Source organism: Zingiber officinale, chromosome 1B (assembly GCF_018446385.1).
Source record: "Zingiber officinale cultivar Zhangliang chromosome 1B, Zo_v1.1, whole genome shotgun sequence".
Taxonomy (NCBI): domain Eukaryota; kingdom Viridiplantae; phylum Streptophyta; class Magnoliopsida; order Zingiberales; family Zingiberaceae; genus Zingiber; species Zingiber officinale.
The window spans coordinates 24668981-24685720 of NC_055986.1; the positions used below are offsets into that span (position 1 = coordinate 24668981).

General features: G+C 41.9%; 1 protein-coding gene across 1 annotated transcript; it reads left to right on the top strand.

Moving 5' to 3' along the window:
• Window positions 1-15730: 15730 nt before the first annotated feature.
• On the top strand, window positions 15731-16084 carry LOC122034108. The gene has a single exon (XM_042593264.1). It carries the CDS (start codon window positions 15731-15733, stop codon window positions 16082-16084), a length of 354 nt encoding a protein of 117 aa, XP_042449198.1.
• The last annotated feature ends 656 nt before the right edge of the window (window positions 16085-16740 follow it).

Consider the following 16740-nt stretch of genomic DNA (forward strand, 5'->3'; position numbering starts at 1 on the left):
TTTATTTAATTTTTAATTTTATGTTTAATTTTTAATTTTAAGTTTAATTTTTAATTTTATTTAATTTTAATTTAAAGTTTGATTTAATTTTATTTAATTTTAATTTTAATTTAATTTTTAATTTTGAGTTTAATTTAATTTTAATTTAATTTTTAATTTTTAATTTTATTTTTAATTGAATTTTAATTCTAATTTTAAGTTTAATTTAATTTTTAATTTTATTTTTATTTTAATTTTAATTTAATTTTTAATTTTAAGTTTAATTTAATTTTTGATTTTAAGTTTATTTAATTTTTAATTTTATGTTTAATTTTTAATTTTAAGTTTAATTTTTAATTTTATTTAATTTTAATATAAAGTTTAATTTAATTTTATTTAATTTTAATTTAAAGTTTAATTTAATTTTTAATTTTGAGTTTAATTTAATTTTAATTTTAAGTTTAATTTAATTTTTAATTTTAAGTTTAATTTAATTTTTAATTTAATTTTTAATTTAATTTAATTTTAAGTTCTTAATCATCTTACTCGATCTATGTTTTCAATCAGGGAATCTTATAATTTTGTGAGATGAGTTAAGTTCAATTTCAGGGTTTGGTTTAACCATGTATTAGATTCAGGTTTAGCTTTGGGTTCAATAAACAAATATTTTTTAGATAAACTTCTGAGCTATGGTGAGTCACCTGGACATCATTAGAGTAACCATACCTTTGAGGTTTTCTAAATAGTCCTATCCACTGAACTTAGTACAAAACTTTGGTCTAACTAGTTAGGTTTCGTAAGGGGTAGTTTCAGTTAGTTCCACTAAATTAAATGCACCAGGTCGAAGTCATATCTTCCTAGTCATGCATAGATAGAGTTTCCCTAACCTACTATCATCCAAAACTTCACTAGTACCTTAGGTCAAGTTACACTTTTGTCCATTTTTATTCTAATCCTAATTACCCCGCCGGGTAGGTTATTTTTGGAGGTGTCAACTACTTTGGAGTCTCCCCTTGAATTATTGATTTGGATTTCTTAAGTTTGGTTTTGGATTTATGTCGGTTACTTTTGTAATTATAATAGACCTGATGATAGTTTGAGTTTGAGTTAGTTCTGTAGTTCTTTCTAGGATTTATCTTTGGTTTAGTTGATTTATTTTTATGTTTAGGACTTTGATTTGGGTTATTTGATTTTACATAATATATATATTTTTGGGTATATGGTATTGGTTAATTCCTACTTGCGTAGTTAGACACGCTTTTGGAATCCAAGCTTTAGTTTGTGTTTTCTTTTGAGTTACGAGTGATATGAATGATTTATTTATTGAACTGGACTTGTATTCAAGCCCAGATTTGTTATATACAGTTTTTAATTTTTAATGATTAGATCTAAGTTTTTAGATTTAGTTGTAAAATTTTCTAACAACCCTTTAAGTTTGTTAATTTCAATTTTTAATGTTGAGTTTTCCTCCTCAAGTTTTACAACTTGATTTGGATTAGAATTTTCAATCTATTCCTTGAGGTGTTGATTTTCTTCAAGGAGTATTTTATTTTGATTTTCATTTTTGGTTAATTTTTTATTTAAACATACAATTATTTTGATTTTTTTTGCTTAAATTAAGGTATACCTCATCGGAACCTTCGAAAACGAGTATGGACTCGTGGCTCGATTTGGGTTCGAACCCGTCTTCCGATTTGCCTTCCGATTTTGATTCACAGGCCATCAACGCGAGGTAACTTCGCACCCGTCTTCCGATTTATTTAAGTACATTGCCTTGAGAGCTTTCTCCTTGGTTTTGTCATTCTTCAGCTTTGGGCACTTGTTCTTGTAGTACCTCTTCTTGTTGCATCCGAAGCAGGTATGTTTTTATTGTTAGGATCGGTGGTGTAGTTGATCTTCTACAAGTCATTTCTGCTGAAGTTCTTTTTTCTCTTGGTGAATATTTTTCTTACTAAGTTCACCAGGTATTCTTCATCTTCAGGTCTTGGTTAGACTCACCTTCAAGTTCAGGTTTGATTCTTGACTTGTCTTTGGAGGAACCTGTAAAAAGGGCAATTCCTTTCTCGACCTATTTTGAGTTAGTCCGTTCATGGAGTTTGAGTTCACAAAATAGTTCATCTAGCTTTAATTTGGAAAGATTCTTCGAAATCTTGTAAGCATCCACGATGGATGCCCATAGTGCATTTCGAGGAAATGCGTTAAGGGCATACCTTATCAGGTCACGGTTCTCCATCTGGTGGCCGATGTTGTGAAGCCCGTTGAGGATGTCCTTTATCCTCGCGTGGAGTTGACTAGCAATTTCTACTTCCTACATTGTTATATTAAATAGTTTATTCAGATAGAGGTCTCTTTTGGTTACCTTCGCGTTGCTGGTTTCCTCATGCAATTCGATGAGCTTGTCCCACAGTTCCTTCTCATTTTCGTGTGGGCCGATGCAGTTCAGTTCTTCTTTCGTTAGCTTGCACTGGAGGCTGTTGAGAGCCTTGAAATCTATTTGGGCTTTCTTCTTCATCTCCAGATTCCACTGTTCCGGGTTCATCGGAATTCCAACGTTATCGACTGGAGCCTTGTAGCCTCTGGTGATACTGAACCACTGGTTGAAGTCAGTCTTCAGATAGACCTCCATTCACTTCTTCCAGTATGGAAAGTCGTCGCCGTTGAAGAGGGGAGTGTTAGGATCTTAGATGGCTAGAGGGGGGGGGGGGGGGGGAATAGCTCCTTTAAAAACTTAAACGAAAACTTCTACACAGATAATCGTTAGCACAGCGGAATTAGACAACTAAAGGAGAGAAAAACACAAGCACACTAACACTAGGATTTACGAGGTTCGGGGATAACTTGCCCCTACTCCTCGGCGTGTCCGTAAGGTGGACGACTCCTTGATCTTCGGTAGATCGCACCCCGGATAAACTCCGGCTAGATCCTCCTTCTCGGTGGAGTAACCTCTCCACAAAGATCACAAGAGTAGATTTGAAAGTGAAGCACAATTACTTACAGAGTGTGGCTAAAGGATTGAACAGTTTAACTTACAGCCACGAAGCAGAAAAACAACGACAGGAGGAATCAGCCAAGAGCTCAACAAAAACGCACAGCCTCTTGCTTGAACGACAGAGAGAGTTTTTCCAGAGTGTTCGTGATCCTCTCCACTTCCTCCTTCTTATTTCTCTGCTTTCTTCACTGCGTTTGCCTGCATCGAATCACTGCAAACCAGTAGCGTATCACTGTCGCCAAACCAGGCGTCGCCAATCACGCTTCTTCCTCATCTGAATATCTGAGCTCACACCAATACCATCCTTGGTCTTCACTGGTGTCTCTGAACTCGAACCAATGAGGAAGAGTAAAGCTGATTGCAGCTAGTGAGCCAACTGAACAAGCCAGTGAACGTTGACGCTTCTTTTGCACAATCTGCAGCGATAACCAGTGGAAAAACCATTTTGTTTTATTCCTTTGATAGTCATTGATTTGAATTAAAACATCACCATGGTACCTGCAACCTGTTACTCAAAAGCTCACAAGCGGATGTTAGATCGACGTATAACAAACGAATCGAAATCGTGAAACCGGCGGTGTGTGCGGGCGGTGTGGTGGATCGGTCGGACCGATCCACACTGATTGAACTCGATCGGTCGTGAAGACCGATCGAGTATGCCTGATCGGTCGACGACCGATCGAGGTTAATAATGGTGCGGTTCCTCGCACTCGAGATCACCGATCGATGCGGAGACCGATCAGATATGACCGATCGGTCCGGGCCGATCGGGGTTCATATGGATCGGTTCACGGACCGATCCAGCCTTTCCTTCTCGCGACATCATCTCCGATCGGTCTACTGCCGATCGATACACTCGATGAGCTGCGGTGTTTCTGTCGGTCTCGATCAGATTACTCGATGTGCTTCGAGTGTTTCGATCGGTCGCGCACGATCGAAACCCTAGTTTCACCGGATCGGCCTGCACCGATCAGAAAACAACATCCGGATCGGGTGCTGACCGATCCAACGCCATGTGATATTGGGATTGGTCTTGAGAATGAGCTACCGTGCCCTCTCCGGACCTAGTCGGAGAACGAGCTACCGAGCCCTCTCCGACTTCGTCCGGCGGAGAACGAGCCACCGAGCCCTCTCGACCACTCCGTGCCAAGTCTCCATACTTGGACTTTTCCCATGCCAAGCTCCTCGCTTGGACTTTTCACCAGATCATGGTCAACCTTGACTCATCTGGATTTCCCTTGCTCGGCTTCACTCACGGGACTTTCCTCCCAACGGATCAACCTCGATCAGTAGTCATTCCGAGTTTGATTAATATCGATACAAACTTAAATCGGTGTCAACATCAAAACAACAGCCCGGTCAGACTGTATCAACAATCTCCCCCTTTTGTTGTTTGACAACACGATTTAAGTTTAGATCGAATTGTTCAAATTTTCATAATTTTAGGGAATCAAGATCCTCCCCTAAAGGGATACTCCACTATATGAGGGTCTTCAAATTTTCATTCATCTAAACTTAGTTATCTTCTCCCCTTTGTCAAACACCGAAAAGGTGCGAATATGGTAAGATAACATAAAGAGCTCCCTTAACCCTTACTGTCTGTTTCGTAAAGCACTTAGAATGCCCTCTAAGTGTATTATAAGACAGTAATAAAGAAATAAAGGACAAATAAGACATGCAAGTGAACAGCATATTAATATCCAATAGAAAATGAAGCATAATAAAGAGCAAGCAAATAGAAAACGGAGTAGCATAAATACATGAGTAGCATCAGAAGTGCAAACATCCAGGTCAATCATAAAGACTAACAAATAACATCCAAAATACAGACAGTCAACAAATAAACTGTATCAATCAACATCCTCACACTGAGGAACATCACCATCATCGGCAGGAGGGGTGAAATCCTGAGACGGCACGCTGGAGGATGGATAGCCTGGGTAAGACTGCGGAGGCGGGTAGCGTGCCATCCATCCGAGTAGCAACTGCTGTGTCACCACCTGATGACTGCGCATATCATCGAAACGCTGGTCAATATGCCCGCGCAGGTCATCATAGCGCTGGTCTATCCGAATACGCAAGCCATCCAGCTCAGTAGATATCATCTCATCATGCCGATCAAAACGGCTCTCCAGCTCGGCGATCTGCCAGTGCAGATCAGGATCGTCCTCTCCATCGTCAGCAGCAGCAGGAGGAGCAGCAACAGGAGCAACCTGTCGTGGAGGTCCCCGTGGTAACTCACCCAAAACTCTCCCATCCTTCCACTGAACACCCCCATTTTGTCCAATGATGCCAGACTTGGAAAATGCCCGTTTCCCAAGTCGGCAATCCTGCCTGACCATTTTGACTACCCTACCCTTAGACACATCAACCTGAAGGGTCTCGAGCCAATCAGTAATTATATGCCCATAAGGCATATAAACAGTGAAGGGCCGAAATATGAAATGATCGAAGAGTAGATGCTGGACATAATGTCAAAGTCGAGACGCCGACGTAACCCATACAGCATCAAACAATGATAGGGTCGGATCTCAGCAAGAGGTTTGGATGTAATTGGAAGAATACAGTTTGTGACTATCTTAAAAAGAATATAGTCAGGGGCAGATAGTCGTAGGGCAGCAAAAGTGGGAAAGTCAACATCCAACTCATCTAGGTCATCTGGTCTAGGATGACCGAAGAAGTACTCATAGATGGAGTCAGGTGAGACATCAAGTGGAGGACGTAATGATTCTGGTAAATCAGGATAAATTGAGAAAAGATCCCCCGTACACATCCGGCAGTCTAGATACCCAAAAAATTCTCTGATGGAGAAATCGATAGACCTTTTAGCGACTCGGGTTTTATAAACACCATCACTGTTCTGATGAAGATTGTTATAAAACTCAGAAACTAGGTCAAGGTTGATGTCCCTCTCTAAGTAGACTACCGAGTCAAGTTTAAAATAGGCTAGGGTTTCGGACACAGAAGGACAAAATTCATCCATATACTTGCGATCCACAGATCGACATGGAAGCAGCTTGAATGTCCTCTGTTGAAATGCTTGCTCAAAATGGCGGTTTGGGAATCTACTAGAACCAGCTGGTTGGGGTCGAGAGGGAGCAGGAGACTTGGATTTCTCAGCTGGGGACTTAGAAGAACTCTCACCGGCTGCTTTCTTCCTAAATAGATAAAGATTTGGACACGGTCGGGGCAAATGGGAGTCCACGGGAGCCACACAGAGAGAACCGAGACAACACACATAGAGAAAATGTGAAAAGAAGCTAAAACGCTAAGAATGAATAAACCTCGGAAGGAAGAAGAGTTACCTGGGCGCCATTGTAACCTTCGGCTTTTAGAAGATGATGGGTCGAGAAGATGGGAGGAAAGGAGGGGCGTCGGCTAGGTTATGAGTCGGTCGGCTAGGGTTTTGAGAAGGAAGAAGATCGGGAAGAGAGTGGGTCGGGAGGTGTTAATGAGGGGATAGTGCACAGTGTGATCTGATCGGACGGCTGTCCGAACAGAGAAATCCTGACCGATCAGGAAACATCCTGATCGGTCGTGGAGACCGATCAGGGATCTTCCTGATCGGTCCTTGGACCGATCAGATGTGGATCAGTGGGCTGCGATCTGTGCCGGTGTCTCCTGATCGATCCCTGGATCGATCAGTGAACTCTGTCAGGAATTTCCTGTCCTGATCGGTCGTGGAGACCGATCAGGTATCGTCAAATCTCCTGATCGGTCGTGGAGACCGATCAGGGAACCTCCTGATCGGTCCCCGGACCGATCAGAGGTCGATCAGTAGCGAATGAACTCTACTGATCGGTCGTAGAGACCGATCAGATATCGGCCTGATCGGTCCATGGACCGATCAGTGTCTGATAATCCTGAAATTCTGATTTCAGTAACTGAAATTTTTGAGCCGTTGTTGATCGAGAATTCTGAGAAGTTCACCAACTAAGAATTCAGAACCTCCCAAATTCATAACCTAGTACCTAAGGATCAACACCCACAATTATGAAAAAAAATGAACTCTTATGGCCTGAGCGTGTTTAGAGCCCGAAAGTTTCAGACTTCAAAACCCAAAAACTCAGACATTTGGAATCTTAGAGTTCCAATCTTAGATAACCTTATAAAACTATTACCTATAGTGAACCAAGGTATTAGTTAAGACCTAGGATTGCTATGATCAGTTTTAAGTTTGTCAAAATATAAACAACTTGTCCTAATTTTCAAACAAGGCATGAAAGCTAAAATTCTTGATCCTTGTTATGTTTAGTTTCAAGTTTGTCAAAATATATCCAAGTTGTTATTATTTCCTTTAATAACCTGTCGTTTTATCAATCAAAGTCATGACATGAACCAAGCAACAATACCAATCAACACATCAACCATCAACCATGATTAGAAAATTTCTAGGCAAAAGTCCAACCAAGATTCCTTGGTTGGAATATATGAGTAAGATCTAGGAGCCAAATACACATGAATTATGTAATGGCCTTCCTCATACTCAATTAATGTCTCTTCAACCTAATTATTCAAGGGATGCATGATACATTTTGAATAATTGGGTTGATCCTAGCATCTCACCCCATTTCTAGCAAACAAAAGTATTTTGTTAAACCTTATAGTTTGTGTGAGATGTTCCCAAGTTGCCCAAATTATTGTCCCAATTACTCTAGTTATTTTAATAGTCCTTATTGATCATGGTGAAGTTCTAATGACCTAAGGAGCCAAACACATTCCCAATTCCCTCCTTAAATGACTAAATTCATTCTCCGGAAGGGGTTTGGTGAAAATATCAGCTAGGTTTGACTTTGACTCCACATATGTGAGCACAATGTCACCCCTAGCTACGTGATCTCTAATGAAGTGATGACGCACTTCAATGTGCTTGGTCCTTGAGTGATGGACTGGATTTTTAGTTAGGTTGATCGTGCTAATGTTGTCACATAGCACTTGTACACCCTTATAAGAAAGTCCATAATCCTCTAGGGTGTGTATCATCCACAACAATTGTGATACACTCTCTCCCATGGCAATATATTCGGCCTCGGTCGTGGAGAGAGCAACACAATGTTGCTTCCGACTTGACCAACTAACTAAAGATGAACCTAAAAATTGGCAACCCCCACTAGTGCTTTTCCGATCCAATTTGCACCCAGCATAGTCGGAATCGGTATAGCCTATCAAGTCAAAAGACTCCATGCGAGGGTACCATAGACCTACTCGAATTGTGCCCTTAAGGTATCTCAATATTCTCTTAACTGCAATTAAATGAGATTCCTTGGCACAGACTTGATATCTAGCGCACATGCCCACAGCAAAAAGTATGTCTGGTCGACTAGCTGTGAGATATAGAAGACTACCAATCATGCTTCTATATTGCGTTAGATCAATTGGTTTTCCACTCTCATCATTGTCAAGGCGAGTGCTTGTCGCCATTGGAGTGGACATTTCCTTAGAGTCACTCATATTGAATTTTCTAAGCATCTCTTGAGTGTATTTCGTCTGATGGACATAAATGCCATCTCGAGTTTGTTTGATTTCAAGTCCAAGGAAGAATGTTAATTCTCCTACTAGACTCATCTCAAACTCACTTTCCATGTGAGAAATAAATTCATTCAAATAGCCCTTGTTATTTGAGCCACAAATTATGTCATCGACATATACTTGGGCTACAAATATGTTTTCACCATCTCTTCGTAGAAATAGTGTTGGGTCTATTTGTCCTCTTACAAAACCCTTCTCTAGTAAATATGTTGACAACCTTTCGTACCAAGCTCGTGGTGCTTGTTTAAGCCCATAGAGAGCTTTCTTGAGCTTGTATACGTGGTTTGGAGCTTCGGTACTCACAAACCCCGGTGGTTGTTCAACGTAGACCTCTTCTTTAATGAAACCATTTAAGAAGGCAGATTTAACATCCATTTGATAGAGCTTGAAACCTCTATGTGCAGCAAAAGCTAGCATCAAACGAATGGACTCTAATCGGGCCACGGGAGCATAAGTCTCATCATAATCGAGACCTTCGACTTGACTATAGCCCTTGGCTACAAGTCTTGCCTTGTTTCTTACAACTTCTCCCTTTTGATTTAACTTATTTTTGAAGACCCATTTAGTTCCAATAATGGTGGTCTTCTTAGGTCTAGGAACTAAGTCCCACACTTGGCTCCTTTCAAATTGACCTAATTCGTCTTGCATAGCTATGATCCAATCAGGATCGTGCAATGCTTCATCAACTAGTCTTGGTTCAATCTCTGAAATCAATGCAACTTCATTAGACTCATTTCTAAAGAATGACCTAGTCCTAACCCCTTGTTGGATATCTCCCACAATTTGATCTTGGGGATGACTAGTGGTTATCCTAGATTGTCTTGGTGTTGGTGGTGCCTCATGAATGGTCTCACTAGGCACAGGCAAGGACTCAATATCAGGCAAGGGATCAACCGGAGCCCTTTGTTGCCTTTGCTCATCGTCATCAGAGTCAACCTCGACTCTTTCTTCATTTTGATCATTCAAACTTAGATTTCTAAGTTCAAGTTGAATTTCTCCTACATCCCTTGATTGTTCATTTGATTGAGGGATTTCTTCAAAAGCTACATCAGAGGACTCTTCAATCAATTTAGTCCTATTGTTGTAGACTCGATAGCCTTTGCTGGTGAGCGAGTACCCGACCAGTATCCCTTCATCAGCCTTGGCCGAAAATTTTCCAAGATGGTCCTTGGTGTTCAAAATAAACACCTTACAACCAAACACCCTGAGATGTTTAATTGTAGGTGGTTTCCCAAACCAAAGTTCATGAGGAGTCTTTCCTAAAAACCTATGTATCAGGATTCGGTTTTGCACATAGCAAGCTGTATTCACAGCTTCAGCCCACAAGTAACTCGGTAGTGAGTACTCATTGAGCATGCTTCGTGCAGCCTCTTGTAAGACTCGGTTCTTTCTCTCCACAACCCCATTTTGCTGTGGGGTCCTTGGAGTTGAGAACTCATGTCTATACCCTTTTGCTTGACAAAATTCTAAGAACCTATGGTTTTGAAATTCACCACCATGATCACTTCTAATGGTTTTAATTGTTGTTGATTTTTCATTTTCAGTTCTTCTACAAAAAGAAATAAAAATATCTATGGTTTGATCCTTAGTTTTCAAAAGAAGGTCCATGTATATCTAGTAAAATCATCAATAATTACTAAACAATATCTACTACCATTCAATGAAATGACATTGTTACAATCAAACAAGTCCATATGTAATAAGTCTAAGGCAGTAGATGTACTCACAATGCTTTTACCTTTATGAGATGCTTTTGTTTGCTTACCCATTTGACATGCATCACATAGTTTGTTCTTTTGGTACTTGATGCTTGGCAAGCCTCGTACTAGTCCTTTGTTGGCCAACTTCCGAATGTTCTTCATGTTTACATGTGCCAACCTTCTATGCCATAGCCAAGACTCTTCTTCTTTTGACATGAAACACTTAATCAAAGCATTAGTAGCACTTTTAAACGATACTTGATAAATATTATCAACCCTTGTGCCTACTAGTACCGTGTCAAGTGTGTCAATGTGTTTAACCAAACATTGACTTGAATGAAATTCAATTGTGTAACCCGTATCACACAATTGACTGACACTTAGGAGATTAAAAGTCATCCCCTTGACTAGAAGAACATTCTTGATGTGGAGACATTCGGATATATGAATGTCTCCAACCCCTATAACCTTAAGACTACCATTATTGCCAAAAGACACATTACCTCTATTTTTATTTTGTATGGTAGAGAATAGTGACTTGTCCCCGGTCATGTGCTTGGAGCATCCACTATCAACAAACCAAGTTGATAGACGCTCCCCCTTTACCAATGCCTACAAGACACGAAAGATAGATGTTTTAGGTACCCAAATTCTGGGACCTAATGCATCTACAATGAGAGACTTAGGCACCCATGCCTTAGTCACCTTCTTCCTAGTCTCATGAACCCTAGAAACATGTGTTCTATGAAATTGGGTTCTTGACACTAAAGAAATAAAACTAGACTCCTTAGGTTGGTATCCTAATCCAGCCTTGTTGTAGACCGCCCTTTGGGCATTTAGAATCATGTCTAAGGTCTTAGAGCTGGTTGAGAATTTCTCAAGCATTTTCTTGAGCTTCTCAATTTCACCCTTCAAGGTTTTGTTTTCATCCTCTAGGGCCTCTTGATAAAGGTCATCGACCTCATCTTCCCTAAGGGCCCTTAATTTCTCTATTTCATCTTTTAGTAGTTTAGTTTCTATTTTTGATTTTTTAAGGGAAGTAGACAAATGTGCAATTGTTTTATAACACTTTTCTAAATGGGAAGATGTTACCTCTTCATCATCCGAAGATGATGAAGTCGTGGCTGAAGAGCTTGAGTCCTCACTCTCGGACTCGGACTCCTCTCTTGCCATGAGGGCTAACTGCCGTGTACTCTTCTCCCTCTTCTCTTCCTCAGATGAACTTGAAGAAGACTCATCCCATGTAGCTTTTAGAGCCTTCTTCTTCTTGACTCTTTCCTCCTTCTTTTTGGCTCGTTCCTCCTTCCTTTTTAATTTCGGACACTCGCTCCGATAGTGTCCCTTTTTGCTGCACTCATAACATGTAACATTAGTTTTGTCAATATTTTGTTCACTAGGTTTACCTTTCCCTTTGTATCTTCTGCTCCTTCTCATGATTCTTCTCACGAAGTTGGCCATCTCGCTTGATGATGATTCACCTTCATCATCGGACTCGGAGGAGGATGAAGATGAAACAATTTCTTTCTCCTTCTTCTTTTCTTTCTTCCTTCTTCCCTCCTTGCTCTTTTCTTCTGCAACCAAAGCAATACCTTTCTCTTTTTGCCCTTTGTTAGCAAGTTCATGTAACTCCATTTCACAAAAAAATTCATCTAACTTAACAATGGAAAGATCCTTGGATACCTTGTAGGCATCCACCATAGATGACCACAAGGCATTCCTAGGAAAAGCTTTTAGAGCATACCTTACGAGGTCACGGTTTTCTACTCGTTCATCCACCGAATGGAGACCATTGATGATCTCCTTGAACCTTCCATGTATCTCACTTACAGTTTCATTTTCCTTCATGACAAGGTTCTGTAGTTGGTTTAGGAACAAATCCCTCTTGGCGATCCGAGAGTCTCGAGTCCCTTCTTGGAGCTCGATGAGCTTGTTCCATAGATCCTTCGCACTTGTGAAAGGACCAACCTTGACAAGTTGATCCTTGGCTATCCCACATTGCAAAGTGACAACCGCCTTGGCATCGGCTTGTCCCTTGCGAGTTTGCTCGGTTGACCATCTCGATGAGTCAAGTTCCTTACCTTCTTCATCCTTTGGAGGTGAGAATCCCTCCTTGACGGAGAACCACATGGAGATATCGGTCTTGAGGTAATACTCCATGCGGCTTTTCCAGTATTGAAAATCTGCTCCATCGAAATAAGGTGGACGGTTGGTGCTGAGTCCCTCCTTCATGGCCATTGTTTAGCTCTTTGGGTTGTTAAGCCGTAATGAAGAGCACCAGACTCTGATACCACTTGTTAGGATCTTAGATGGCTAGAGGGGGGGTGAATAGCTCCTTTAAAAACTTAAACGAAAACTTCTACACAGATAATCGTTAGCACAGCGGAATTAGACAACTAAAGGAGAGAAAAACACAAGCACACTAACACTAGGATTTACGAGGTTCGGGGATAACTTGCCCCTACTCCTCGGCGTGTCCGTAAGGTGGGCGACTCCTTGATCTTCGGTAGATCGCACCCCGGATAAACTCCGGCTAGATCCTCCTTCTCGGTGGAGTAACCTCTCCACAAAGATCACAAGAGTAGATTTGAAAGTGAAGCACAATTACTTATAGAGTGTGGCTAAAGGATTGAACAGTTTAACTTACAGCCACGAAGCAGAAAAACAACGACAGGAGGAATTAGCCAAGAGCTCAACAAAAACGCACAGCCTCTTGCTTGAACGACAGAGAGAGTTTTTCCAGAGTGTTCGTGATCCTCTCCACTTCCTCCTTCTTATTTCTCTGCTTTCTTCACTGCGTTTGCCTGCATCGAATCACTGCAAACCAGTAGCGTATCACTGTCGCCAAACCAGGCGTCGCCAATCACGCTTCTTCCTCATCTGAATATCTGAGCTCACACCAATACCATCCTTGGTCTTCACTGGTGTCTCTGAACTCGAACCAATGAGGAAGAGTCAAGCTGATTGCAGCCAGTGAGCCAACTGAACAAGCCAGTGAACGTTGACAGTGGGAAAACCATTTTGTTTTATTCCTTTGATAGTCATTGATTTGAATTAAAACATCACCATGGTACCTGCAACCTGTTACTCAAAAAGCTCACAAGCAGATGTTAGATCAGACGTATAACAAACGAATCAAAAATCAGCAGAAACTGACAGTGTGTGCAGACAGTGTGGTGGATCGGTCAGCGGACCGATCCACACCTTTGGATTGAACTCTGATCGGTCGTGAAGACCGATCAGGGTATGGCCTGATCGGTCGACAGACCGATCAGGGTTTAATGGGTGCGGTTCCTCGCACTCCTGAGATCGTCACCTGATCGATCTGGAGACCGATCAGGATATGACCTGATCGGTCCGACAGACCGATCAGGGTTCATATGGATCGGTTCACGGACCGATCCATTGCCTTTTTCCTTCTCGCGACATCATCTCCTGATCGGTCTACAGACCGATCAGATTACACTCAGTGTGCTTCTGAGTGTTTCCTGATCGGTCGCCAGACCGATCAGAAACCCTAGTTTCACCAGAACGGTCTGTGCACCGATCAGGAAAACAAAATCCCACTGGATCGGTCTGTTGACCGATCCAACGCCCATGTGATATTGGGATTGGTCTTGAGAACGAGCTACCGTGCCCTCTCTGACCTAGTCCGGAGAACGAGCTACCGAGCCCTCTCCGACTTCGTCCGGTCCAGAGAACGAGCTACCGAGCCCTCTCTGACCACTCCGTGCCAAGTCTCCATACTTGGACTTTTCCCATGCCAAGCTCCCTGCTTGGACTTTTCACCAGATGTCTCTGGATTTCCCTTGCCTGGCTTCACTCACCAGGACTTTCCCTCCCAATGGATCAACCTCGATCAGTAGTCAGTCTGAGTTTGATTAATATCTGATACAAACTTAAATCAGTGTCAACATCAAAACAACAGCCAGGTCAGACTGTATCAACAGGGAGGACAAACAGTGTTATATCCCTCGTTTTGGGCCATTTCTCTTGCACACAATAAATAAAAACAGAGATGGTCCCAAGACTTTTGGTCTTCGAATAGTAGTATGGGATAAAAATAAAAATATTAAGACTGAATTGGTATTGCACCAATTCAGATTGGTTTGCTACGATAAAATGTTTCCAAAGAGGTAATTATACCAATTTGGATTATGTCGAAAAACTTAAAATCAAAAATAAGAAAATAAAAATTTTCATCCCCTTTGCCTAATTGGTGGTTGCACCAATTCAGAGCGGTACATGCTCTGATACCACTTGTTAGATCGAAAAAAACGCTAGAGGGGGGGGGGGGTGAATAGAGATCGTTGAAAAATCGTTATCGAGTAAAAGTACGTAGCAGAAAATAATAATAAAAATAACGCTAACACACCAAGTTTTACTTGGTTTAGAGCCTTCGCCGACTTCCACTCCATGGCCCGCATGTGAGAGTACTTTTGTTGGATAATCCACTAATAGTTCACAAAAGAGTTATACAATAAGTACAAGAACTATAAAATAAAGTTACTAACAACAAGGAAAATAAAAACTTAGTCACAGGTTGTTGGAGAAGCTTCACAGCATTGTAGGAGCGTCTTTGGAGCAACGCGCAAGAAAGCAGTTGTAGAGAGAAGTTGTGTTTTATGCTCCTGGTGGAAGGATACTTATATAGACCGTTCCAAGTGCTTGGATCCCTTCTGGGAGCCTGGATCATGACGTCAACCATTAAATCAACGCTCTCCAAGCTGGTGACAAGATTGATTTTGGGCATTCCGAGCGCCCAGATCACTTCCGGTCGCTCGGATCCCTTCCGGGTGCCCGGACCAAGTTTTCCAGCCGTCTTTATTTCTTGCAAAATGAAGTTAGTCTGAGATAATAAAACTTATATTACCCTGCAAAATAAGTGTTAGTACAATTATAGCCAAGAGTAGTAATTAGATTATGTCTTCTCGAGACCAGAATCTATTCAAGATCTCAACTTAGATTTCCCAAATGGATCTAAGTTGGATCGACGCTACTGTTCCCTCAAATGGGGAATGTGTCCTCACCAAGTCACTCTCCTCCAGTGACTTACCGTAACTTACCACTTTACCATACATCTGGTCAGCCCGTCGACCTATCTGGATTTCATGCCAGCTATCCGGTCGAGCCGTTGACCAAGCTGGACTTTGTGCCAGATATTCGGTCAGTCCGTCGACGTATCTGGACTTCGTACTAGCTATCCAGTCAGCCCGTCGACCTAGCTGGATTTCTTGCTAGATATCTGGTCAGCTCATCGATTTATCTGGACTTCTCTTGTACACTTGGTTAAATCGTTAGATCACATTAAACCTAACTTAACTTACTTTGTTATTCATCAAAACCTGAGTTAGACCGTTAGTGCAACTTGTACCAACAACTTACCCTGAAAGCAATGGTCAAGTAAAAGTCACCAATTAAGAGAATCTCATAGGATTGCGAGCTCAGCTCGACCACGTAGGAGGCAGTTGGGTCGACAAACTCCCTAGTGTCCTATGGGCCCTGCGCACGACCCCCAAAGGAGTTGACTGACGTGATGCCATTCCATCTAGTGTACGGCAGTGAAGCACTAGTCGCGGTGGAAGTCGGAGTGGAGTCCGATCAGGTGCAACACTATGATGAGGAGAACGGCGAGCGGAGACTGATGGAGCTAGACTTGGTCGACGAAGCACGGGACAAGGTTGCCGTTCGACTGATGGCATACCAGCAGCGGATGAAACAAAATTACAATCGGAGAGTTATCTCGTGGTCCTTCCAGGTCAGTGATCTAGTGTGGAAAAAGATAAAGCCGGTCGGCGATGTCACCAAACTCGAAGCTCCATGGGTTGGACCCTATAAGGTCGTGCAGAAACTCTGCTTAGGAGCATATTATTTGAAAGACAAAGATTGAAGTCAGCTCATTCAATCATGGAGTGTGAATCACCTCTAACCCTATAGGGCCAGGTAAGAGGTGTGAATGATGATATTTACATGTATGTGCGTGCATGTCTTCCTAATGCAAGACAAGTATGAATAAAATTGTAAGCATTCCAGACTCATGAGTCGAGCGGCGACTATAAATCCTTGTCTTCACCGACGGTCGAGTGACGACCTTAAACCCATGTCTTAACCAATAATCGAGCGACGACCTTAAACCCTAGTCTTCATCAACGGTCGAGCGACGACCTTAAATCCATGTCTTCACTAACAGTCGAGCGGCGACCTTAAACCCATGTCTTCATCGACGGTCGAGCGGTGACCTTAAACCCGTGTCTTCACCGACGGTCGAGCGACGATCTTAAACCCATGTCTTCACCGACGGTTGAGTGGCGAACTTAAACCCATGTCTTCACCGACAGTCGAGTGGCGACCTTAAACCCTAGTTGTCATTAGTGGTCGAGCGACGACCTAAGCCCATGTCTTCACCGACGGTCGAGCGACGACCTTAAACCCATGTCTTTATCGACGTTCGAGCGACGACCTTAAACCCATGTCTTCACCGATGGTCGAGCGGCGACCTTAAACCCATGTCTTCATCAGCAGTCGAGCGGTGACCTTAAACCCATG